This window comes from Lissotriton vulgaris, chromosome 1_2 (genome assembly GCF_964263255.1).
Source record: "Lissotriton vulgaris chromosome 1_2, aLisVul1.2, whole genome shotgun sequence".
NCBI classification, from domain to species: Eukaryota; Metazoa; Chordata; class Amphibia; order Caudata; family Salamandridae; genus Lissotriton; species Lissotriton vulgaris.
In genome coordinates, this window is record NC_141686.1 from 163,977,157 (window position 1) to 164,004,441 (window position 27,285).

At 42.9% G+C, this 27,285-nt stretch overlaps 1 protein-coding gene across 1 annotated transcript in view; it reads left to right on the forward strand.

Moving 5' to 3' along the window:
- LOC147734755 (aldo-keto reductase family 1 member C1-like) overlaps window positions 1-27,285 on the forward strand; it is a 210,055-nt gene that overhangs the window by 83,058 nt on the left and 99,712 nt on the right. Inside the window, exons 2-3 of the mRNA XM_086953034.1 lie at window positions 3,099-3,204; window positions 27,034-27,201. Coding sequence (XP_086809160.1) covers window positions 3,099-3,204; window positions 27,034-27,201 — 274 coding nt within the window. The remainder of the gene's footprint in view (window positions 1-3,098; window positions 3,205-27,033; window positions 27,202-27,285) is intronic.

Consider the following 27,285-nt stretch of genomic DNA (forward strand, 5'->3'; position numbering starts at 1 on the left):
ACTCAAAGTTGAAGGGACGACTCTGGGGCAGCGCGACCGGCGACAGCTGTGTGCCGACACGTACACCGAGTCCCAGAGTCGATCTGAGGGGGCAATCACGCACAGTCCCAGCAGGCTTCACAAAGGGCACAGGCTGTGCGCAGGGACAAGCGCATAGCGGAGTAAAAACAAGGTTGTTGTGGAAACTGTTATGACCCTGGGTTTCCAATAACAGGAGGCCAGCTCTCTCCTTGCCCTTGGAGATTTTTGATCTTCTTCTAGGACACAGCACACAGCAAAGTCCCCTGTCCGCCCTCTTTTGCAGAACAGCTACTGAAGGTCAGCCCCAGAACACACAGCAAGGGCAGTCTTCCTCCTCAGACTCTTTTGCTGATCTTCTCCAGCAGGGATTCCTCTTGATCCAGAAGTTGTCTGATTTTCAAGGGGTCTCTGTCCTCTGTCTTTTATACCCCTAAAGGCTTTGTTCTTCATGTTTTGGGGGTTCTGGAACCAGTTCAAACCAGTCCTGGGGGCACTCTGCCAGTGCACAACTTCTTCCTTTGGGAAAGGGGGCCAGGGTCCTCAGACGCCCAGCAGGAGGTGGAGCCAGTCCTTTGTGGAGGCAGGCACAGCCCAACTCAGCTACAGGGATTTCCCCACCCACCTCTCTAAATGCAGAAGGGCCTATTCAGCCTAAGGCTACACACCCAGACTCCTGGAGCCAAGACACCTCACCAGCCCCTGTCACTCCCCAAATCCATACATTCAATCCACAACCAGGCAGAGGCACACAAGAAGGTTTGAACAGAAAAATAGCATCTTCTAGAAGTGCCATTTCTAAGCAAAGGATTTAAAAACCATCCGCACAAAAAGATGTGTTATTAAATTCTGAATTCAAGGGTACCAGACTCCATGTCTCCATCTTGTTCCTTTGGGAAGATAGGCTGGTATGATGGTACACAGCCTTCCCCATTCTATCCTATGGGCAAGATGGCCTCCCAATAGTGAAAAACGAAATTGGCTGTATTTCACTATTAGGACATGTTACACACATCAGTACATGTCCTATCTTTCACCTGCACTGCACCCTGCCCAGGGGGGTACCTTGGGCCTACTATAGGGGTGTCCTATGTGCATAGAAAGGGAAGGGTAGGGCCTGGCAAGTGTGGGCACTTGCCAGGACAACATGGCAGTTCACAGACTGCACCCAGGCACTGCGGTGGCAGGCCTGAGACACCATTTTAGGGCTGCTCATGTGGGTGGCACAATCAGTGCTGCAGGCCCACTGGTAGCATTTGAATCACCAGCCCTGGCACACTCAGTGCACTTTACTAGGGACTTCTTGGTAATACAAATATGCCAATAATGGATAACCAATCACAATAACAATTTACACAGGGAGCACTTGCACTTTGACACTGGACAGCAGTGGCAAAGTGCCCAAAGCATCTAAACTAGCAAAAACGAAATACAGCACAGCATCAAAAATACAGGTGGTAGAGGAAAAAAGATAGGGGGAAACCACGCCAAGGATGCCAGGTCGAACACATGTCGTATCACACTGAATTGTTGCACAAACCTTTGATTTCGTGTCATTCAGTGTGATACCTTTCTAATGTAAATGTTAACCATATAGTTTTATGTTGTGTGATTGAATGTGTTGTATGTATGAATGTTGAATGTATTCTTTTCAAAGGTAGTATTCTGAATATTGCTTTATACATCAAGTGCTTTGCATGATGTAAGTATGGATTTTTGGGTGGCTGGTTTTGAACCCGCTATTTGAGTCAGGAGTACGCATGGATTACAGCGGTAAAACTAAAACGGATTTGTTTGGGTACTTTAATTTGCAGGAAATGACAGTGAAAATTGAGAATTCGGAGTACAGTTCACTAGACTCGACTGAAATCAGTTCAAACTTAACCTATAAATTGGGTAAGATGCTAATAGTTCCACACACGTTACAGATACGCTTTATAAGGAAATGTTATGGACTCTGTTATTAAGTAGTATTGGAATTAGATTGACGTGGGAATCAAAACTGGAGCTTAACTTTACTCTGGAAAAGACACAAAAATATATGACCAGCCGGGACAGAAGTAGAACTAGCGGAGAGGTAAAGGATGCAAGGCTAATTTATGGAAGTATGACTGAAGGGTTATACACGGGATGAGCTGGTGTGATCCACATAATAAATCAAGAATATTGGTTTTGTTTCACTCTCCATTATAGGTGAGAGAAAAATGTTGAATTGGCAAGCCTGACAGGTAGGCCCTGTGGAATTTACAAGAAGATGTGGGGACTTGTCTTCATGCTGGTCCTCGATAGTGACGGGAATAGTTTTGGTGGATTTGGAGAGATTGAATTGTTGGGCACCACAGAACGGATTACTTGTACAATGAGACAGAATTGGCACGACACAATGAGGGGACAATAGTACAAGGTCTTAATATTGTTGTACACAAAATATTTGATACATGGGTTTCCACCTTATGTAATAGGTTGTGATTTCTCCTTTGTATATGTACACCAACCAAACAAGAAACTGCACAGTGGTGATGTGTCTCTTCACCATGTTTAAAATGTAGTGCACAGTAGAATGTATATGACTGGAATTTGAAATTGGTATTATCATGTTTTTTTAGCCCTATCGACAAAACACATGTTGGCTGGGCATAGAGAATTAAAGACAAAGACCAGGAAAAAACAAAACATTCTTTTGTGTGCGATTATTAATAATTAAATGTTTTGTATATTCATGCGTGTGCTGAGGATTGTATTTACAGTGCATTAGTTAACAAATATCTAGGTAGTGGGTTAATTCCTTTTTTATGCCTTGGGTTGCTTGTGATCCAGTTTAGCGAGGACATGGCTTGGCAGTTCGGGCTGGACTGTTCCCATTAAAGCAGGGCCAAGACTGATTTGAATATAGATGGGTCCATCTAATGTGGCATTGTGTGCAAAATAATGATGGATTGGTATGTGGGCCAATTAGTTACCAGTGGCTGAGATTAATTCACATATTCCATCCATCACTTCTTGTATACTTATTTATCTAGCATCACCACATTTATCTAGCATCACCACAGCTTCCATTTCTAACCCATAACTGCATACAGGAATCCTGCCAGCGAGACTATGGAGCTAAACAAAGATTCCTTCATCACAATGAGTGACAAAAACCGGATACCAGTCTTGGGCTTCGGAACCGATGCCCCGGAAGAGGTAAGTTCTCATCTCTCTTTCTTGTACACTTGTTTTCTGGCAGGACAGTTCTCCAGAATTTTAACTGTCAGTCTGTATCAGTGTAGTGAGCAGTAATTCAGTGTGAAATTGAATGTAGACTGGTAGACTGCAGATAGAAGTTTAATGGAAATGTTCAATGTGTCTTATGACTCTCAAAAAAGATTTGATAACTTCGGAGGGGAAAAAAACAATAGCTTACAAATGGCCCATATCATCAGTGACACTTACATCCAATCCTGACACTTTAATAGCCACAAGCTTAAACTTGTATGCTAGAATTTGTAGTTGCACCATTTAGCCTTTACGGTTGAGTTCAAAAACACCATTATGCAAGTTAATGTTGGCTTACTCCTTTATACATTTGATGTATTTAGCAGTTCACTGTGTGCTAGCTACTTCAAAAAACGTGCACGAAAGTTACTGTGGCTGCTTTATTCTCAGTAACTCTATATCAAGTTTATGATGGAACATGTCTGGGCTTAGTCTTTGGTGGGCCTTTCGTCCTGTTATGAAATGTACTTTCTTATGTTCCGACCCTGAGCGGGGCCGGCTTTAGCATCAGTAGAGCTTAGTGTGACCATCTTTTTAGCCCACCCCATGACCTTCTCCACAGTTTCCCCTACTCCCACCCTCCAACTGTGCCCATGATCTCTCTATAGTCCCTCTCTTGCATGAATGTATTTTCTTTTATAGCGTTTATGTTGTGACTACATTTACAGCAGCTTAGCTAGCTTGCATGTGTGTGTGTGTATGGAATCTTAGAGTGCATTATGAGTGTGGAATGTTGGTATGCCTGGTGACAGTTGGAATGAGTGGGCTGAGCGACAACCATCCTGCTCCTGGTGGGGTTTTCTCCTGTTTATCTTGTTACTATCTTACTTGAATAAAGGAGCTTCAAGAAACTACATGACTACCCATCTTTTATTCACAACATTTACTCTTCCCAGTGTAGGGTGCCACAGCTCTTTACATCACACATCTATATACAAGAAAGGTGATAGGAACGATCCTACGAACTATAGATTAATTAATCTGCTAGATATTGGAGTGAACGTATTTTCAAAAATAATTTTGGGCAGATTAAAAGACTGGGTGGATTCACATTTGATTGTACCGGTCGAACAAGGAGGCTCCAAAGAGGGGCACTCAACTATAGACCATTGTTTTGCCCTATGGGCATTACCACGTAAATCTATAGAACAGCAGGGCAGATTATACTGCTGCTTTGTTGATTTCCGTACAGCTTTCGACCTTGTGGATAGGGAGTGCCTTTGGAAAGCACTAAGAAGGTATAATATTCCGAAGGAGCTCCTAGCAATAATTCAAGTGTTGCATGAACAGAACTGGGCACAGGTCATTAAAGATTTAGGAGGGGGTTTGACTCCGGAAATAGCTATAAATAACGGCCTAAGACAGGGTTGTGTTTTAGCCCCACTTCTATTTTCGATATTTCTCGCAGACCTACCATCTTCCTTGATGACCGATAGAAGTGCAAGCCCAAAAGTTAGTGGGAAGCATGTATCCTTGTTGCTGTATGCAGACGACTTAGTAATATTAAACCAAACGGAGTTGGGTCTGCAGAGAAAGTTAAATGTGTTTATACGCCGTACAGTGAATATGGATAAAACAAAAATTCTATGCTTCAGTAACAGAAATCAAAAACTTAATTGGACTTTGTGGCAGACGAAATTAGAAATTGTTAACTATTATAAATATCTTGGGACATGGTTTGACAAGTCCCTAAAATGGACTACGCACCTGGAGGCCCAGAAAGTTAAAGCCCTAGCTTGAGTTTGCGGGCTGAAAAATTTCAATAGTAGCTATGGTGACATGTCCCATAGACCACTGTTGAAGGCATTCAAACTAATGATCCCCCCACAAATGCAGTATGATGCAGAAATACGATGCTTAGGAGGGGAAAGTACCTGGAACAGAGAAGAGGGGAAATGTTTAAAAGCACTATTGTCACTACCTAGCTCATCAATGTTACAGTCAATTAGGATAGAGCTAGATGTGACTTCGTGGGATGTCCAGGTACAAGTAGGTTTGTTACAGTTCTGGAAACGGCTGGGAACAGGAGAAGAGTTAAAAGTGTCACAATGGTGTATGGAGGAGAATCAGAAGAGTGAACTTAGGTGGGCGAATGTAATAAGAAAGAAACTGTACTCCATCTGTGATCATTTAAAAGTGGAAATGGACCCGCAGCCCCTGTATATTGCAGAATCAAAGAGTGAGCTTAAACTCCTAGGGAAGGAATTGTCCAAATCAAATGACATGGAATATCTGTTAAAAAAAGAGTCTGTGAAACCCTTGATAAATAGCTGGAGGAAAGAAAATTGGTATCCCTACTTAAACACCCTGCCAAATCTGGGGCTTAGGATGGAACTTTTAAGGGTGAGAACTGGGATTAACCCAGCTCGGTCAAATGACAAAATAAAAAAGGAATTGTTGGGTCCAGAGGGTAGATGCATATGCAGGATTGGTACGAAATGTAATTGCTTGCATATATTAATAGACTGTAAAAAATTAGTAGCCCAGCGAAAACATTTTTTACGACCGATATTTGTAAAATATAGCATTGGGTTCCGTCTGCAAGCAATTGAGCTCCTCACAGACATCTTTCACCTTGATATCGCCATTGCGGTGGCAACATTTATCCAGGCTGTTAAAAAGTTGTTCATGGAATAGGAAATGGAGAATCAGATTGAGTAGTGAGGAATAGAGAGTTAAGTTGTATTTTTTTAATATCTTAAAACAGGTTTTAGTGAAGCCAATCTACCCTAAGGATGTTTGAATGTATTTTATTTGTTGTATGAAATTGTTTTTAATATAAACATGATGGAGGATATGGAACGTCATAGTCCTTAAGGGAACAAGATGCGATTTAAGTAATTATTTTAAAATAAATCTGTATTCTTTGTGGTTTAAAGATCAATGATCTAAATAAACTTACATTTTGACTTGACTTGACATCTATATACATGTTATGCAGACAGTCCTCCATAATGGTAGGCATTATATATTACAAGTGCTTGGTCTATAGAAATACAAACTCTGGAATTAAAATGTAGCACAGTGGTTGGGGTGGTCTTCACTAATAAGATTTTTTTACAATCCAAAGAAATTCTTTTTAGCAACTTGAGACTACCAAATGATTGAAGGAAAAAAATAAGGTTCTATGCACATGGCTTGCAGTTTGGGTTCTGCTATTTGATTCTAGTTCATAGCTCACAGATCATTCTTATAATTATAACTAGCAGCCCGTCCCGACGTTGTCCGGGTATGAATTGCTGCCGGCCAGTAGTATATTCTTTTGTAGGATTTCGTTTTGATAGCATTTCTTATCTGTGACAGGCCTGTTTCCCTACTTTATTTTGCCTTGCAATATTATATAGCGCGAACTCGACAACATGGCATGAGCACAATTTTTCATTACAGAAGAACACATTCATTTGTGGTAGGCACGGGGAGACAAAGTGATTTGCGTGGAATCACAGGATGTTGAGCTGATGCTGAGATTCGAACGTAGCTCCCCAGCTCTAAAGTTCGCAATTCTAGAACTTGTGGTGGGAGGTGTGCCTAAAAGTGTATGTCGGTGCTGGCCATTAATGAGAGAGACCTGTGCATTTTTCAAATGGGTGGTGAAAAAATATGAGTATGCTGCTGGAGATGTGGGCTGCCGTACCACCAATGTACTTACCGGGGGAGGGTAAACACCCATTATTCCGCAACTTGCTTTCCGCATACCATCACTTCGCATACTTTCATTACGAAAGTACCATGACTCCGCAATGCCATTATAACGCATGGCATTACATTTTATATGCTTTTACCACGCATACATTTACAACAAAATTAGTTGTAAAAGCATGAATGGTAAAAGCATATTTTTTAATGTTTGGATAAGGTAAGTATGGGTATAGGGGTATATGTTTTGGGGTACTGAGGTATATGTTTTGGGGTGTTTGGGTATTTTAAGGGTTCAGATATAGTTTGGGGTTATGGCGTACAGGGGCAATTTTAGGGTTTAGGGATAGGTTTGGGTTTTGGGGTACAGGGTTATTTTTAGGGTTCAGGGCTAGGTTTGGGTTTTGGGGTACAGGGGTATTTTTAGGGTTCAGGGGTAGGTTTGGGTTTTGGGGTACAGGGGCATTTTAAGGGTTCAGGGCTAGGTTTTTGTTTTGGGGTACAGGGGTATTTTAGGGTTATGGGGTAGGTTTGGGTTTTGGGGTACAGGGGCATTTTAAGGGTTCAGGGCTAGGTTTTTGTTTTGGGGTACAGGGGTATTTTAGGGTTATGGGGTAGGTTTGGGTTTTGGGGTACAGTGGTATTTTTAGGGTTCAGGTAGGTTTGGGTTTTGGGGTACAGGGTATATTTATAGGGGTAGGATGGGTTAGTGTTTAAGGGTGTTGGGATATTTTAAGGAGTAAGGGTGGGTTATGATTATGGGGTGCAGGGGTATTTAAAGGGAGCAATGGGGGATTAGCACACGATATGAGACATGGCATGAAGGGCGAACGTACCATACGCCCCCAGTGTTTGTCAAGCCCTCAGCACACCCCCACCACAACGCAGGCACGCCCACAAGGGACTACTTTGCTGGCACGGTTCTTTTACCTTTTAAGTGTATATGGTGGGCATAGCCTATGTCCTTCTGCTGCAACTGCCCTTTCCAACGCTGTATTGGGTATTGTAATTGGTGCTGTGGTTCCTAAGATTACCCGCCTCAAAGGTTTGGGCTCTCTCTTTATTATATTAGTATGGATTTATGAAGGTCAAGTAACAAAATTATCTCTGTGACAAACTAATAATCCACTGAACTATCAAGAGAAAATACAATTCTGTGATCTGCATGTTACACATGCTTTGCAGGAGGCATATTATCACTCTGTGCTACCTAATCATGAGCCAAACCTGTGACTATGCAAAGTACATTACTCGCCAAACTTATCTTGACATTTTTATTAACCCCATGAAATTTGCTGGGCACACTAGGGACATTGCAGCAGATGCCTTAAGCCCCATACAATCTTCCAAAATGCAGCACCCCCTGAGCTTTGTGACCAATGAGGTAACACCAGTAATACCACCCAAAAGCCAACACTCATCCTGAGACCGGTATTGGGAGCTATGCGATCCTAGGTCAGTAATTGAGAGCTTCCTGGGCTTCTTGAAGCAGCTCCATCTTACCTCAATTTTATTATTAAAAGGCTTTGTTGGACAATTTCTGGCCAAGACAAGGTCTTGTGCACTGGCATGTGGAGTGCTTCTGCAATTTACAGGGGGAAAGTGTAGGGTATGCTGTCAGTACTATTTCATTCTGACAAGCATGCTTTCACTTTTTGAGTGGGAATATATTTCTGTATTAACCCCGAGGTTGTGACGCTCTCAAGTCCGAGAGTGTACACTCAAACATGATTGAGGAAGAGGGGAACAGCCCAGACCACCGAGACCAAGCTTGTGTGAAAAAGGCTGCTCTAATGAAACAGATGCACATTACAACATAACCTGGGCCTTTGCCTTACAAAACCATAACCTCTCTATACATATATACTTATGATAAGCTACCCTCACCCGTAAAATATCCCTCCATCGAAACAACTTAAATCATCAATAGAATACTTGCACCATGGCTGGTCAACAGTAACTGGGACCTCTAAAATCCCTTTCCTTTATTATATGACTATTAACCTTTGAACCCATTCTATTTCCCACCTAACCTTGAACTTCCTTGAACTTCCTAGGTCGTCCAGGCTTGGACTTGCCTACCCGTTCTCTTTCAACCTGAACTCCTACCGACTCCTACCGACAACAACAATAAACTTCTGTAAACCATGGCAACGTTTCAGCCAACTGACACCCAGAAATAAGGGGAGGGAAGGAGCCTCCTCCCCATTATTTCTGCCCCCCCATCCCTAGCCTCCTGTGCATAAGGTAATTTTGACCAACTACTTTTCCAGAACCAATTTGCTTACAACAGGTATAACTCCATTCTCATGAATGACAAGTGGACAACATCAACTTTGCACATTTCATATCCTCGTGATGTAGGTTCAAGTGAACTACTCTACCTATACCAGTGTCCCTTCAGAAAGCACGCCTTTCTTTATTTAGGTTTCTCCTAGACATAACCATAGTAAGGGCTTGACTGCCCCACGACAAAACCCTCTGGGTATGAATTTGGTTCAAATAATGCGGCAGCCTGCTCAGAGCCATATGAGCTCCCTCAGATCCTCCTACATGGCTATAATTGCCAAGCCTTTCTGTACCATCAAGTCATTTTCTCCTAAATGCAGCAGATGTATATCAGGACAGTTCTCACGCACCAAAAGCCTATTAAGACATGGAAGTAGCTCCCCCCATCTCATCACCCCTTTTCCCACCCAAAGCCTTGTTGTACCCCAAATTCTCCAGTGGCTGCTAGCCCTTGCGTGATGATCTGCCCACTTAACAAAGGAGTTGCCCACCATCCAGGTGGACATCCTTGCTACCTGTGGTCCTGGAACAGAACCTGAAACAGTAACAAAGTTGACAACCTGTGCACTTACTTCTTCCCATCTACCTCCCCCTTAACATATTTCCGAAAGCATTTGATTGCCATTTTCCTATTTACATGATGTTCCCCTGGCCCCAAACCTGCCTGCTTGATTCTATATATTTCATCCTGAAAGCATGAGTGCCAAACCAGCTTAATCCGTGCCATCACATTACAAAACATACTTTGTGCTTAAATACTCACCCCTCACTGCCTGCCAGAGTCGCAGGGTGCTAACCCAACGAACCGGGCAACTGCCCGCTTGAGGATTTTGCCCTCTTTCTACTGTTCGGACTCAGAATTGTACCACCAAACTTGTAAGCCTTCCTTGCTTCAACGCACCTCTTACAGCAATTTCCTATTCCTCCTAGCCCCCCAGTAGTTCTGATACCTGAAAAACTCCAAAGAAAAACATTTTAAGACATGAGGGATGAGGATATAACTGTCAAACTATGCAAGTGGCATAGTGTGCTGCAATAAACCAGTGTCAAGCGTGCCTCATTGAGCATCCGGGTCAACCGGCATGCCTAAAAAAATCATTAAAATTCTACTAGACCTGCAGATCTAGTGACTTAAATAATTTACTTGACTCATTTGTAATGCTCTTGGCCTATAAACTGTTTTCAAATAGTGTGACCAGTGGCAAATAATTTAATTCATTGAGCCACCATTTTCTTCATTATCACATATGAGAGCATCTTCAAATGTGCGAGTTAAGCATGTCTGCTGTACAAAAAACTATTTTGTTTTGATTTAATAGACTAAACCTTTATTCCATATATAATACAAATCTAGCCACATATAGGATACACATGACCCCTGACTTGCCACTTAGTTTATTAACAGCATTGTCTTCAGGGCGGGCCTGGAATGTTTCTCAAATCATGTTTAAAAACTATAATTTTTTATAAATACATAACTAAAGCGTGAAATGGTGGAACACTGTAATTTGTAATCAGCATATTTTACATTGAAATGGCCACAGACCTTTCCACTGACATGCAGCTTTACTGATAAAACTATATAGTGTACAAACAATGTTTGGAAATACAGTTTCTGCAAATATGTGTCGTTTGCTCATCACAAAGTAAAGTGTTGTGATTTGTTTTGCTCCTATTTATCTCTGTTTGCATCACACTTCTTAGTGTAAAAAAATATGTTGCTTATGTAGTTCCTGATATATTTGCCATATTAATTTACACGCTATTTATGTAAATAGTATGTGTTAGAGAAAAATAACAAACAATTAGTTGTGAGTGGTGCACACCTGTTTTAACTACATTTATCATTGTTTAAACCACCTATTTAAAATGCTTGTGTGCTGTACTAGGCCAGGGAGCTGCCTGTCTCCCATTCTGTGTTAATGGAATATATTTCATGTAAATGTGGACCTTAATACTAGTGCGCACAGCGTAATGTATTTAACATGCACATTCAACTTAAGTTCTATAACACTTATGTGCATAAACTGAATTATGTATTCTTAGAAAACACTTATTTGTTATATCATTCAACTTTTCATATGTGTACCAACAATGAATGCATTGCAGTAAGAGGAAAACTAACTGAACTCGCTCACTAGACCCAAACCCATAACAAGATTTAATGTCATCTTTATTGCTCATTCACTGTCTGAATGAACTGAAAACATGTTTCTTTCCAGCCTAAGTTTATTCACCAGATGGGACTAGTAGGTGCTAAAAATAGCTCAACCTGATAAAAATGTTGTCGCAATTATGAGTGGGCGAGTAGATATTTCGAGGACTGATTACCGTCTTCCGGTCCCTAATTCCTCATCCTAGGGGGCTCGGGTGTAACCTCCTTAATTTATCTGGCCTTGTCTAAGCATGTCTATTTCTTTAAATAGTGTGACCGACCTTTCACACCCACCTATATAAAAAAACATTGCTGTCCAAGACTGTACATTTACTGGCCCCTTTGAGAAACACATTTCTCCAGGTAGGGTTTGCACCCCTGTGAACAACATCTGTAGACCTTAATAGCTACCCTTGTACCATCTAGTATGTCTATGGAACTCTTCATAGCCTAAGCTCCCTATGCAGCAGTTTCAGCATTGTTCCATATGCATCCTTCCAAAATCGTCTCCTTGGTCGTTCACATGAAGTGCGGTTTTGATGTCCCTTTGTAATGCAACTCTCTGATTTACATTTCCTCACTCTTTAATTTTCCCATCTTTCGGGACTTCATCACCATATCCTTGTGTGTTTTTCTTTTACCCCATGGATGAAAATGTTCTGCAAAAAATGCATTAATCTGTACCAACGCAAGTGCCCTCCGTAAACCTTTCTTGTCTCCCAACTCTCCTGCTTTGTCATAGAGCTTTTTAGAGACAGACCTCCCTGCTCTCCTATTGTACCATACCAGACATACCAGACCAGACGGGCTTCCCCGCTTGTGTATTGCCATAGACCTTTTTCGAGACATGCTTCCCTGACCTGTTTTGCAATAGCCCTTTGGGAGATGGGCCTCCCCACTCTCCTGTTTTAACAAAGACCTTTCTGGGGACATACCTCCCCGTTCCCCTGCATTACCATAAACCTTTTTTAGAGACGGGCCTCCAGCTCTCCTGTTTTGCCATAGACCTTTTTATTTTGTTTGGAGATGGGTGCAGCTGGAAGGCAGCCGGGTGTACCGGCAACAAACGAAAGGCAGACTTACTGTGGCTCTTAGCCATCAGTGGCCACGTTCAACTTTCTCAACTAAAGCTCAGGCCACACCCACAGATAAATATGTCACTAAGACCTGTTATGATGGAATGAAGTCATTCACAGACTGTCCTTCGGGCCAGTATTGTTGCTGGATCCTAAATTGCCCTGCTCCTTACTATGTACCACTCAAATGGGGGACATAATGACGTGCGCCATAGGCCAATCCTCGACGGGACTCTCCATCCTATCCTCCTGGATCTCCTGTGTAATTTCTCCCTCACCACTTGCGCGTGGCCACATTTAGACTTCACAATATAAGCCCAGCAATGTACCCTTAGGTACAGTATGTATATCTGAATAACCGATTATCTGCGGGTCTGGCAAGCTTAGAAAAGCTTTAAGAACATACAGTACAAGCAAGAGGCTCCTATTCATACATGGGGGAGTCATTTTATAAGGACAGAATCCCATCACCCACCAAAGTGGCATGCTTCATCATCTGGGATTTCCTCTTGGTTGCAACATCTAGTGCAGGTAAGGGTAACAAACCCCTCACTGTGAGGGAGGAGCTCAGGGATGTTTTTATAGATACTAATCAGTTGTAGGATCTACTAAAATCCACCTGATGTAAAGAGCTGCAGTGTTTTTGAGTGATGGGCGCAGTGCACAAAGGAAGGAAAGTGATATGTGATCTAAAATAGGTTACCAAGAGAAAATAGAACTATATTAGTTAACTCTTGGTGACAAGATTAAAAACAGTGCATGTGCAGATAGGAAATATTAGCCGCACTTGTCCGGATAACAGGTGTACATGTTTCGGCCATTGCAATCTCAATAGGACTGCAGCCTTTCTCAGGACCTAGATGTTCAATGCTACTGCGAACAGTGGAAAAAAAAGTGAAAGTGATAATCATAAGAGCACTTGGTAATGTGATTGAAACAAATACAACCTACACCAAGCATTGGCATAGACAATAGGTCTCGGCTTTGGGACCTTATAAGTATTTAGTAATGCAGCACAATATCCTTGGTGCAACTACATCAACTGTTGCATGGCTAAACACTTACAAGGCCCCAAAGGTGAGGACTGTTGGCTATGCCAATGCTTGTTTAGGACGTGTGCCTTGCAGTTGAACTTAACCCGAAGCTGTGGGTGGAAGATGGAACAAAATGTGGCAGAAGGGGTGATGAAAAGTTTTTGGACAAATTAACTATATGTTATGCCATGTTTTTCAGACAAATGTTATGTCCTAGCGGGGCTGAACATCAAGCTACGTGAAACCATCCACTATTCAGTTTAGCACAGTGCTACACTTCTTTTCTCCTAATACTTGAACTTATTTGTAACTGGACCGGCTGGGCGGTGAGAGTGTTGATGGAGGTCTGGGCTGACTGACAGCCACTGCAGTCCATTCTGTATGTTGGTCACAGCAACATCATCGACGCAAATCTGGGACGGGACGGAAAAACTGTGTCGGTTTTGCCTGATAAAGCTTTATATTTTGTATCCTTGAGCACGAGTGGTCGCATGGCTTCAAGGGCTAATGGGATGCTGCGTCATTGACCTCCGCCCTGTTGAGAAACATAAATGTTGGTTTTGCCAAGCCACTGACAGATTTAAAAACTCAAGTAGTTTTTTACTTCATAAACGAAGCCCGATGGCGGTTGATGAAGCAAGTCGAACAAGATGTCTACCCACAATGACGGCTTACATTACAGACCTGCCATGGGCGCAGGTTCGCTCCGTTCTGCCTCTTCCACATTCCACACCACTCCCTGCATTTCTTAAACGGATTGGCGAGTGCCGCTGTGGTTGAATTACACTGACCTGGCAATTAGCCCACCCCCATGCGTTTTACTCAAAACAAGTTTAATTTCCGCATGCGAGTACGACTATCTATAGATATTAAAACTTGCTCAGTCCCATTAGGCATCTCTGGAGGATTTAAAGTGTGGGGGTGTTGACCTCTGATTAACAAATAAAATAGGAGTGCGCTCGGCGGCACCTTTCTCCTTCGCGTGTCCTTGTTAACATTTACTATAGCAAGCAATTCAATACTACCAACAAAAAAGCTGTGTGCCCGACTCTGGCAGCTAATTTACTTTTGTAGCAACCTAGTCTGCGAGTTGTGTATTTATTGTCTAAACTCTGAAATATTTTTCGTGTTTTGGAGGGCTCACAATTTCTCCTTCGACTAGTGGAACGTGCTTTGAATTACGTTTGTTGCCGGCATTGCAAGGTGCTACTTACTTCTGATGCGGGCTTTCAGGGCAATATCCAGCCTATTGTATTACGAGGGGGACTTCTTAACGCAAGGTCAATGTGCAAAAATGCACAGCACATTCATGACCTGATTACCGAAACAAATTTAGACTGGCTGCTGGTCACGGAAAGTTGGCTCCGTCCATGGAGCAATCCGGACTTAGCAGTGGCTCTCCCACATACTTTTTCTATTCAGCGTTTAAATAGACCCCTACAATGGGAGGTGGCCTGGCAATCATTTATCGAAGTGCTTTTAAATGCACTACGTATGAGTTGCCAGACATTAAGGGAGATGAGGCTATGGCATTCTGCCTTACTATCCATGACTCCTTCTCTTTCTCTGGGGCCTTGATCTATCGCCCCCCTGGCCCACCCACTGACTTTTTGGAAAGCATCGGAGATGTGCTGAGGGATCTCACACTTAGGTTTGCACATTGCACGGTGCTGGGAGATCTTAACCTCCATTTAGATTCCCCTAATGAACCAGGTACTATTGGTTTTATGGACATTATTAATATACTGGGCCTGACCCTGTTAACACTGGAACCTACTCATATAGCAGGCCATGTTTTAGATTGTATTTGTTCTAATTCTGACTGTTTGGTGGTTAAACCCCCCTTTACCCTAACGTGGTCGGACCACAAACTTATTCCATTCGACCTCCTTGTAAAACAGAAGGCCGCGGCGAAACGTATCAAAACTGGTATTGTCAGCCATAAACCAGATTGGATACATGCATTTAAACGGCCCGATCTAATGGAGAAATTTAGAGTTACTAAACCGGCATTAACAGGCCACACTCTAACAGATAATCAGAAATACTGTGAGTGGTTGGCAACATTTGGTGCGTCTTTGGATACATTGAAGAAGCACAATAATTCAAGCTGTACCAAATCTAGAAAGAGTGCTCCATGGTTTTCACTAGCCTTAAAAATTTAATTAGGTGAAGTGAGGTCACTTGAGCGGAGGTGGCGAAGAAATTACGAGGCGGCTGCCCGTGATATATATAAATCTGCACGTAGGAACTATCATGCCGCAATCAAGCTGGCAAAAAAGACACACTACTCAGAGGTAATTTCTTCCTCCGACAAGGGACAGAAAGAGATCTTTAAGATAGTTAATAGCTTCACCAACCCCACAGCACTCTCAGAAAATTCCCCCCTCTCTTCTGCTCTGTAACGCCATAGCTAATTATTTTGAGAAGAAAATTTCCGATATTGTAAAGGATTTCCCTTCTATGCCATCTACTCCAATAAATGTAGAAACAAGGAGGATAGGCTCTGAGGCATTCAATTTCCCACGCTTTGACTCATTCTCGCCCATTTCCTTGGAGGACTCACATCAGGCCATCTCCTCAATAAAATCTGGGTCTCCATTTGATCCTTGCCCGCCTATGGTTCTGCGGACTTTGGTTGAGGAGTTAAATCCAACTATCAATAATATTATTAATTCTTCACTGGCCACGGCAGAAATCCCTGGTGACTGGAAGTGTTCAGCGGTCATGCCACTTCAGAAAAAAGCCCTACGCGACCCAACCACCCTATCCAACCTGCGCCCTATTTCCCTACTCCCTGCGGTGTTCAAGCTGACGGAGAAATTCGTTAATAATCAACTTACGAGTTTTTTGGAGGAGAATAACATCCTGCACTCCAATCAATCAGGGTTTCGCTCCAAGCATTCGACTGAATCTGCCCTTCTGTTTACGGCGGAGACCCTTCGAATGGCACTGGACCAAGGGAAGAAGGCCGTCCTGATTTTACTCGACCTATCAGCGGCCTTCGATACGGTCTCACATTCTATCTTGGTTGACCGTCTGGGTAAAGCAGGTATTGGAGGAGTGGTACTGGCATGGCTCAAAAATTTCCTCACCCAGAGACGTCAGGTTACAGTATTAGGCGACTTTAAATCTGAAGAAAAAGTTATCAGCTCAGGAGTCCCGCAGGGCTCAAGTCTGAGCCTTGTACTTTTTAACCTTTATATGGTACCCCTGATTGAGCTAATCGCCTCTTACCAGATTAACACCATATCGTACGCTGACGATACTCAGCTGATCCTGGTGTTGGATATGGAGCTGCCTGGCGCTGAGGAAAACCTGAAGAGCTGTCTCACGGCTACATTTGAGTGGATGAATAACAATCACCTCACGTGTAACTCAGGGAAGACAGAAATACTACCCTTTGGATCTCAAAATCTGTTCTCCCCTAAACAATGGTGGCCTGAAGATGCCGAAGCTCCCCCTAGTACCATCTCCTCTGCAAGAAATCTGTGCATTAAATTTGATGACCAATTATCATTTAAGCAGCAAGCGGTAGGTGTGGCTAGCTCCTGCTTCCAGATCATCAAATCCTTGAGGAAGTTCCTTGATCTTCTTCCTCTCGCAGCCAGGAAATCAGTGGTAGTAGCATTGATAACATCTAGACTGGACTACTGCAACAGCCTATATGCCGGTACCAACAAAGCAGTTCTCCATAGGCTGCAGATAGTCCAGCATGCTGCTGCCCGCCTGGTACTGCGCGGGCCGAGAAGATCATCTGCCTCGGCTGCGCTTAAGGTCTTACATTGGTTACCCATTCATAAGCGTGTCCTATTTAAGGTGCTTGTCATCACCTTTAGAGCCTTCCACTTCCAACGACCAAGATATTTGTCTAATGGCTTCAAACCCTATCTGCCAGCACGCTGTTTGAGGTCTGCCAATCAAAACCTCTTGGTAACTCCCAGATTCAGACTGGCCACCAAAGGGGGGAAATCTCTCTTTGTACTAGGAGCAAGAGCTTGGAACAAATTGCCAGCTCACCTTCGGCATCTAGCCAAGGAGAGCGAATTCAGGAAATCTTTGAAGACCTGGATCTTCTCACTTTCAGATGTGGCTTGTAGGGCACTAGTGTAGAGCTTGCAATACGTTGAAGTTGCCTTTTGTCCACCAATCCTCTTCCAGCGGGGTTGGATGTGAGCGCCAAGATGCTCCTTGGAGCGATAGCAGCGCTATATAAGTGTGATTTTACATTACATTACATTACCACTTCCAGGCTGCATCAGTGACATGTTCTGAGCTGTTTTGAAATGTGGGAACATGACGGGATGAAAACTGAAAGTAAAAAGCAGCAGGGGGAGGGGAGAGAGGAGGGGACCTTCACCTGTTTACCTTGCGGGAGCGAGCAGGAACCATCTGTTAATTACTAACAGATGGTTTTAAAGCTCACTCCCGCAAGGGAATCGCCAAGCGTGCACGCGTTGCCATTGAAAAAACGTTTTTGGGGACAAAGCGGATCGATTCCAAGTGGTCGAGACCTAAAAACCATTAGTCTCAGTTTCGATGGTTTACAATATGTTGATGTCACCTGTGAAAGAAAAAAAAAAGTGTGACTTAAAAATCATGATGAATACAAAGAGATTAAATGCTTGTTCTGAGTGATCATTCAAACTCATGAGTTATTATTGCCCAACATTTGTTTGTACCTCCCAGTATGCATTAACAAATTGAACTGAGAAATTCGCTTACCCAATGGTTACAAATAAACACTTCACCTCAACCGGCAACAGCTCAGGATGTGAGGCACCGCTCTAAAACAAGCATTTGCAATGCAATAGGTCTCGCAGTTGTTCGAGTTTGAGCCATTGGCATTGTAAATGGCAGTGCCTTTTATTTACGTGTTGGTTTTTAAAACGTAAATAAAAGGCATTGCCATTTACAATGCCAATAGGTTAAACTCTCGAAAATGCGAGACCTATTGCATTGAAAATGCTTGTTTATTATTGTCAATGATACATAATATATACTATTGGCCTGTGCAAGGGACTGTTTTGGTTTAGCTTTAAATGTTATTTTCTAAAATAAACAAGCACTAGTTGCTTACACAAGGACACGTTCATTTTTTGTAGGCTCGGGGAGATTAGGTTATTTGCCCAGAATCACAGGATGGTGAGCGAACGACACTCGAACCTTGGTTTCTCCAACTCCAAAGTTAGCAACTCTGGCCCTTACGCCACATCCTCCATTAATAATGTTGGCGCTATATTTGCTTTAAGCAGAGTTATTAGCACGAGTGTATCTAAATGCGCACCAACGTTACAGTGAGTCAGCTTGCTGAAATGAAACGTACACTTGACCTATGTATATCCTTTCAAGGGGAAACATCATTTACCACGAAGGCATTACCACTACTAACGTTTACCACGTGACACTTACCACGCAGGGTGCCTTCCACGACGTCTTTACCACGGGCTAGGGGGGAGACGTGGCATTCCTTCAAGTCGATCTGCGTGGGCATGGGGGGGCAGAGGGGGGGGGGGGCTCGGAGGGGGGCTGGGGGGGTCTCCCCCCCCCAAAAAATAACAAGCAGGTTACTTTAAAAAAAAAACGAACATACATTTAAAAGAAAAAGGAAAGAGCCTCCCCCAAAGACGTGCCGTGTACGTCAAAAAAGCAGTCCTTTTTTTATTTTGGTATACGTGTTTTGACGCTTGTTTCAATGGAGGAAAGAAGTAAGGGCTCGTAATTTAAAGTTAAATATGTGGGTAAATCAGCTTAAACAACGGGTTGCAATCGTGTCTGAAAGTGTATTTTAAAATGTACATTTATTTTGAACAATTGACCTTCTTCGTTGTATTTTTCATCCATCTTGGTTGGGGACACGTCTTTGAAGGGTCAGTGAAAGTGACAAAAGACAAACGCTGTCACTACGCAACATATTTTTTTGTAACCTATTACTTTCATTGTGATTACTTTCTGCTTCAAAAACGTTTGGTGCATCATTACGTTATATGCGTGGTAAAATACTTCGTTTTAATTTTCAGCGTGTTAAAACCTCTTGCGTTGTTAAATTCACGTAGTATTGGCATGCGTGGAACTTGTTTGCGTGCTATAATCATATATTCCCTTTCAAGAATTCATTACAAAAACACAGCTTGCATGCTCTTATTTCTCTCCTTCTGTGTGTTATACCCCCGTCCTACTAAAAGGTGGATACATTAAATATGAACCACTGAGCTCTGTTGCTCTTACAAGGAATTGTCTTACTCAAAGAGTCGCAGAGTCATTATATTCCAATTGCAAGTAACTGCTACCGCGATTTTCCAAGTATCACACAGTTTGGTCAAGAAAGGTAGCCGGGGTCACGGTTCACTTGTTTTGGAACCACAACTGACAATTAATAAACTAACTATACATCCAGTACCAGTACATTAGGTTTGGAGATAGTTATGCATTTGTCGGTATGTTAGAGATTCTTCTTACACACATGCAGACACGCACGCAAACGTACGTTCGTGCATATACCCTTTTATTTCCTCAAGTGAAGAACTTGCAAACAGTCAATATACAATTTTATCCAGTTTGATCGGAAACGGCGTGACTACATTTAAAGCAACAGGTGCTTCAGAATCATCCTCCTCAAATGCTACTTACTCACTTGTATCGCCCCCAGGAGGATGAAAGTCCGAGTCATCGCGCGCGGCCTGATTCCACATACATTTCCAAGCCGTGCACAGTAGTAATTACCCAGCCTGATGTGCAATCAGATGGTCAGAAAACCTCTGAGGCTATAAAAACCGAGCACTTCTGCAAGAGTAATATATTTCATTTATTGTCTACTGACGAGATCATACAAAAACAAGCTCTAACCTGGTTCCCAAGCTGTAAAGTCGGTAGCACTGACCGTTTAGCCACATCCTCTCTTTGTCACATTAAGGGGATTCACTAGAGGAGGCCCATTTCTGCCTTCCAGGAGGTCAGGAGGGTGTGTTTGGAATACATCAAATCGCACCGCTGGTTTACACAATTATTACTGTTTCAAGCACATGGATATGAAGTGATCTGCCCAGAATCACACGATGTGCCCGGCTAAGTGGCAAAGCCACGATTGTACCACAGCTCTCCAAGTTCCCAGCTCGGGCTCAAGACACTAGCCCACGTTTACCATTTAAAGCAACTCTGCCATTTTACAAACCTCGTGACATCCAGTAACTGCAGAGAATTAACAAGTTAGCTCCCAATACTAAACACCGTTTCCTCTGATGGCCAGGATTGTTTATGTTCTGTGAAAGTCAAGTCCTATGCAGTAAGAACAATCCTGTACTACTTTTTTCCGATTCCAATTCTCTCGCTGCGCCCAAGTGCACCTTTTGTACTATATTTATATTTTATATATTTATATTTAAGGGGAGAGGATGTGGTTCGTCGGCTAAACGGCCGACTTAGGTGCTGGAAACCAGCGTTCGAGCCTCGGGTCGCGTCCACATCCTGTGATTCAGTGCAAATCACTTAATCTCCCCGTGCTTGATTGTGTAATGTAAATACGGTGCATGTGTAAAGCGCTCCAATACCTTCGGGTCGAGTTCGCGCTATATAAAATATGCAAAAAAAATGTATAGCGCTTTTTCATTTTGCGCATACCTTCTGAAACAAACAGAACTCAAACGTAGACTTTTTTGTTTCAATGCATAAACGCTTCCTTTGATTTTATGGGCCCGAATTACATGCACTGCCTGGGTGGTACTGATTTTTACTGAGGCGCTATTTTACATAAGTGCCATATTACATAGGTGCGCTATATAAAAATAACGCACGAGGTAACAATAAATAGTTAAGGCTAGATAACCAAACGCATAACAAACAAGAAAAGAGCTCAAGCTGTCAATGATGTCACTGAGAACCCGGAGGTGCATAACATCACCATAAGACTTAACCATGTACAATTCTATGTTGTTTATGGTTTCTGCGCCCCCTTCCTTTTCCTGAATAAATACTGTAAACACAAGCAAACTCTGGCCACAAAGTAGGGCTAACATGCAGCACAGAAATCAGGAAGCTCAAACGACAAAATGTCCACTCAGATCCACACAACTCTCACTCAGAGGTACACAACTCACTTTGTCAGCTAAAGCTAGGACAAACGAAGTGCGGGAAGTCATTTTATTACACGCAAGGAAACCGATCAATCGTAACCGAATGAACCTGGTGCAAGCCTAATTCACTTCAGTGCAGCTCTACTAGGGGGGGAGAGGGGCAGGTGGGGGAGGGGTGGCACTCAAGTAACGACTTCTTAAAATAACACCAAACACAAGCACAAGTACTACTCTGCCGTCTTTCATGCACAGCTGAACACACGCAACTCGACTCTGGCCTTCCCGGCTCATGCCAATGCTATTTCTTTCATGGGTTGCAATGTCACATCCATCAACTGTGTCCAAGGATATGATGACTTTGAAGGACGTCCCTACTCCCACTAGGAATCGGGTGACAACTGCCACACTCCCATGAATGGGCCTGGACATTACGGGGTGACCCAATTATCCAGGCCTGTCTGCATCTTGCAATTAAATACTGTAATCTTACCTTGCATGTGGACGGGTACCTCAATCAAATATTTCCCTCTTGAAGCCGCTTTTGCGCCAATTATAGTTAGACGCTACTAATAAAAACAAAGCTAGGAGGCCTTATCTCAAATGCATATACATTACCTTCAGCACTAACTCCAGGATCAGGTGGAACACTTTTCCAAACAAGCATTGGCCGCGCAGCAGTAAAGCTGCACGGCCGTGAAAGGATCATCTGCACATTAAAAAAAAGCCGTGAGTGTGCACTCTCCCGAACTTCCGGTCTCGGGATGTGCACGCTCACGGCAGTCGTGGGGCGGGACTTCCGACTTTGCGAGAAGCCCGTGCCCTCAGAGTGGATGGCAGCAGAAGTCAGGAGAGGCGGCTGAGGCGGTAAGTGGGGCTTGGCACCTGTGTGTGAGGTGTGTATGGTGTGTGCGTATGTGTGTGTGCGCGCGCTTCCGTGAGTGTGGCTGTGTGCGTGATTGTGAGAGGCTGCCGCTGTGAATGTGGAATGTGGAGCAAAAGATGTGCACGGCTGGGGGGGGCGGGGCATGATGCGCGTCCACGATGTGCAATCGGCGCTCGTGCACCAATCTACGTCCCTTGAGGAGCAACTCGGTCACAATAGGTCGAGAGAGCTCGACCTAAAAAGGGGGGCAAATCGTAGGTAAAAGTCAGACAATGGAAGCAGTCTGTAGTCGGTTTTTCCTACAGTTTGAATATTTTTCGAGTCAAATTTATCACAGTGTGAGACACATACAATATAGTGCAGACTATGCGGAAAACACAGAACAGTGCGATCTATTGTGGTTGCCTCAAATCTGAAAAAGCATTGTTTACATTGGCATTGCGTGCTTAGAGTTGTGCCAAAACCGATTTTAAATGGTTGACAGCTCATTGGTGAGACCCGGTATCTATGCTATTATAATTTAAGCCTGCATATAAGTAAATAAAAAAATAAATAAAAAACAAGTGTCTAGTTAATGAATATGCACCCAGAAAATTGGTAATGAAAAAGTCACGAGCAGCCAAGAGCAACTTATGTTCTCTGTTGTGTATTAAGTTCATGCGGGCAAAGTGTAAAGCAAGCAAAAATCAATGTGGGCAATTTAAATAGAAAAAATCATGAATAGCCAAGAGCCACAAGTGCCTCTGTAAGTTATTAAGTAATGCGGGCAAATCAGGTCAAATAGATCAAATAAAATAAAATGAAACAGGGTACAGCCGCAATGGTACAGAAATATCTGGTTGCGCAAAACCTCATCCCTTGCAATATAGCGCGCTTAAGAGTGTAGTGTGTATTACTTACCTGTCTGTCGGTACCCCGGACTTCTCACGAGCTGCGACCGGAGGTAACCGACGTCAGGTAGAGTAAGTCATTTTATACCCGTATCAAGTTAGCCACCTAACTTCAGTGTATCCAATTAGCATGTCAGCGTGGCTCAGTTTTATGACATCATTTTTAAAGATCCACAAGTTAGTCCATGGAAACCTGGGATATGTAGTTCTTTTGTAAAGAATTACAGTGAATTTAAACGCATGTTCCTGGATAATCCCGTACGGTAAAATGACTGTTAGGTATTGTGTAAAACCATAATTTTATAAAATTACCACTGATAATATGTTATAAATAACTAAGAGTTAGTCCATGGAAACCTGTGATATGGAGTTCTTTTAAATAGAATTTCTGTAAATTTAGGCGCTTGTTCCTAGATAATCCCATACGGTGAAATGACTGTAGGTATTGTGTAAAACCATAATTTTATAAAATCACCACTGATAGTATGTTGTAAATCATTGCTTCTGGAGAAATTACATTGTGTTTATGATCATTTGCTGTAGCACACTGCCCAGTGTTTCCCCTGATCTACACACCAAGGAGTTTGATGATCCGTCTGTTGCGTAAAGACCTTGGAGTGGTGTTTAATATATATGGTGAGACTGGGAGATAAATGTCTAGGATACAAAATACAAGTTCTATTCTTGGATTGAAGACTACAGGTCAAGCTAAAGTGAGGTCCAAGGTATATCATCGTTCAGACCATTACTGACACTCTTCAATTTAAAGACCAATATCTGTTCTTTCTGACATAAGAATTTGGTTATGTCTGTAACATGAGGAGGGATAAAGGTTTGCTCCAAGACCTTTCAGTTCTTTTGCCTTGTGTATATGAGCTAGTAAATGATTCCTAAGAATTGTAGCTTGTTTGTTACACGTAATAGTGCTCTTATGTTCAAGAATGCTGAACCTGATCAGATAAATCAATGTATCGCTATTGCAATTTGTGTTTTTACCTGTGCCCATGGCTTGTCAGTGCCTATGTCCACTATTGTGGTATGTTCTGTCTGTGGACACCCCGCACATGAATCGCAGGGAAAATGCCCTTGGACCGCCCGCAGGTTCCGAATTCTTTGTTAAATTTATCAGATTCCTCTGTGTTTTTCTTGTACAGAGTTGCAGAAATTACAGTTTTAATCTGTGCCTTTAAAGTCTGTATTTCGATTAAGATTGTGTCTGCAGTGTGTTTGCCGTGCTAATAAATAAAATTAGCCAATCATGCGTGCATCGCCACGCGATAAGAGTCCAATCTTTCAGGAATGCTTTGTCTTGAAGAAAAAGTCTAGGTGTATTGGTAACTATCAGACATGTTGGGGCACAGTTTGCCCTATGAATCAAAGTGCATGAGTGTGATTTCTTTAACCCAATCAGTGTGGCCCAATCATCTCCATGAGTGGCCACTGCACCTTGCCCTCGGTTTTGTATATTTAGTATCTATATCTGCCCTGCTATACAAAAAGTGATGAAGGGAATGCTTAATTAATCTCAGACGCTGGTAATTACTCGGATCTCATCCCAGTTCATCGTTACTTTGCACACCATGTCACCTCAGTTTGGGCACAGTCATATGCAAATCAGTCTTTCCCCAGCTCAATTGGAAACAGTCCAGCCAGAACTCTCAAGTGAGGTCCTCCCCTCACCCAGGACACAAGCAGCCTAGGGCCAGTTCCGCCCAAATAAGGGCTCATGAGCCAATAAAGGATTGGTTCCAGTGACAGTGTGCACTGTATCTATGTCTGGGCATACCTGTCACACTTAGGGTGACACACTGCAGTTCATAAACAAGTATTTGCAATCTATGTAAGGGTGCGTCACAAAGCTATCAACGATCACGGGTATTAACCTGAGAGAGGGAAAGGATATCCAGCTTGTGGGGAGGGGCTAGTTGATGGAGGGCTCCAGCTAGGGGAGAGGGCTGCTAGTGTGTAGGGGGGGTGAACAAAGCGTCCTACCGCCAGGTACTGAGCCCCTGGGAGTGGAAATGTATAAAGAGAGAAAGGAGCTTGACAACTTACAAAAAACAACTCCATGCAGTGGAGATATTGGTCAGCAGTTCTATTGGGCCCCCAAAGTCTATCTGCATCGGGGGGAGAATGTTATCCTAAAATAAGAAACATATGTACAATCTGAGGATACTACAAAGTGCAAAGCCCGAAGCTTCGGGGGCTGAGGAAGGGACATGTCCAAGTTTGCAGAAATAATCTATTAATGTTGCCAAATTTTGGTAACTTTAGTGTCGCAAAATTGCAGTCGCAACGTGAGTAACTCCATTGCCATGGTATGCCACAGGAGAGTGATCCAGACATTCACTGGAGGGGTTTCAGCGTTCTTCCAGTATAATGCTATGATTTATTTAGCTGTGCCCAGCATATGTAAGCTTAGGTGCCAGTCCCTGCGCTTAATGGCCAGTAGGTTCACTGGCTTGAGGCCTAAGATGACTGTGGACGGGACTTCGGGCAATGGGTAGCCGATCACAAGTTTGATGTGACTAAGGACCTCCTTCCAGTAGGTTGTCAAAAGCAGGCAATGCCACCAAATATGGAGAAAATCTCCAACATCATTCGCACAGCGCCAACAGAGAGGGGAGGAGGCCGGGAACATATTGTGCAACTTGTGGGAGGTGTAATACCATTGTGCCATGACTTTGTATTTAGATTCCCTCTGAGAGAAGCTGCAGAAAACCCTTGAGATGCCGCACCACAGGTGGTACCATTATGTGGGATTGATGTCTGTAGAGGTGCTGGACTGCCATTGTGACTGATAAGTATGAGGGACAGCAAGGAGGGTGTATTGAAGAACTTGATATGTGCGAGAGATCAGACCGCTGGAATCATCAAAGTAACGCACCAGCCTTTCAAAGGCGATGTTTTATTTTTTTGATTGTGTAAGGGGAAGATGTTCAGCATCTGCATTCTCTACAACCTTATACCATGCTTATGATATAATAGTTTTGAGCTCACTCAATGGATGGCCATACGCTCTGTTATGGAACCTACTGTCTTATGTTATGATCCAGAGACAGTTATTGGGAGCTACCTGGGCTCTTTGCAGCAGCTCCATTTCATCTCACTTTTACATTAAAAGTCTTCATTGTACAACTTGTGGAGTGGCCTCATTCCTACAGTTACCTGTGACTGGATGAAAAAGAGGTTTAAAAGTGGAGTTGTGTGGATCGAATAAAGAGAAAATATTGAAGAACCGGAGAATATATAATTATTCTAAAGCTACATATTAGCAAAAACAAAAGCAAAAACAAACTCAGAATACAGAAGAAAAAAAACAAAATCATCAGTTCCTTGCAGCTGTCTGTTGGCAAGACTAGCTGAGGCTTTTCCGTTAATTAAGACGCAGGATGAGCAGGTGATTCGCTGTTGCCTGCTGGTTTTCTCAATTTATTCAATACATCAACCTCTAACTATGGTCTAAGAGGAACATGTTTGTTCTGTAAGAAACTTCACAGGCATGCTATCCTCTTATGAGGATGCCAAAAAGTCAACCTTTAGTGACAAAGTCAATCGAGAAAGGGTAAGAAAATTTGACAATTTAAAGCTAACACTTAAATAACGAGTTGATTATCTGGCATTGTGCACCTTGGTGGGTTTGACACAGACCTATGTACTGTTTGGATTTCAGTGAATGAGTCACAATCTCACAGGCCTTACTTCTTTGTTAACTGATGTTTTAGGTTCTAAAAAGTCAAGCCAAGGAGGCTACAAAAGTGGCCATTGAGTTCGGCTTCCGCCACATTGATTCAGCCCACTTGTACCAAAATGAGGTGGAGGTTGGCGAAGCCATTCGTGAAAAGATTGCAGACGGCACAGTGAAGAGAGAAGAGATATTCTACACTGGAAAGGTAAAGTCTGAGAAAAAAATCATTTGATGGGATTTTCCAGTTAAAGGGTGTAGGAATGTTTGTTTGTACTAGTAAAATGTGACT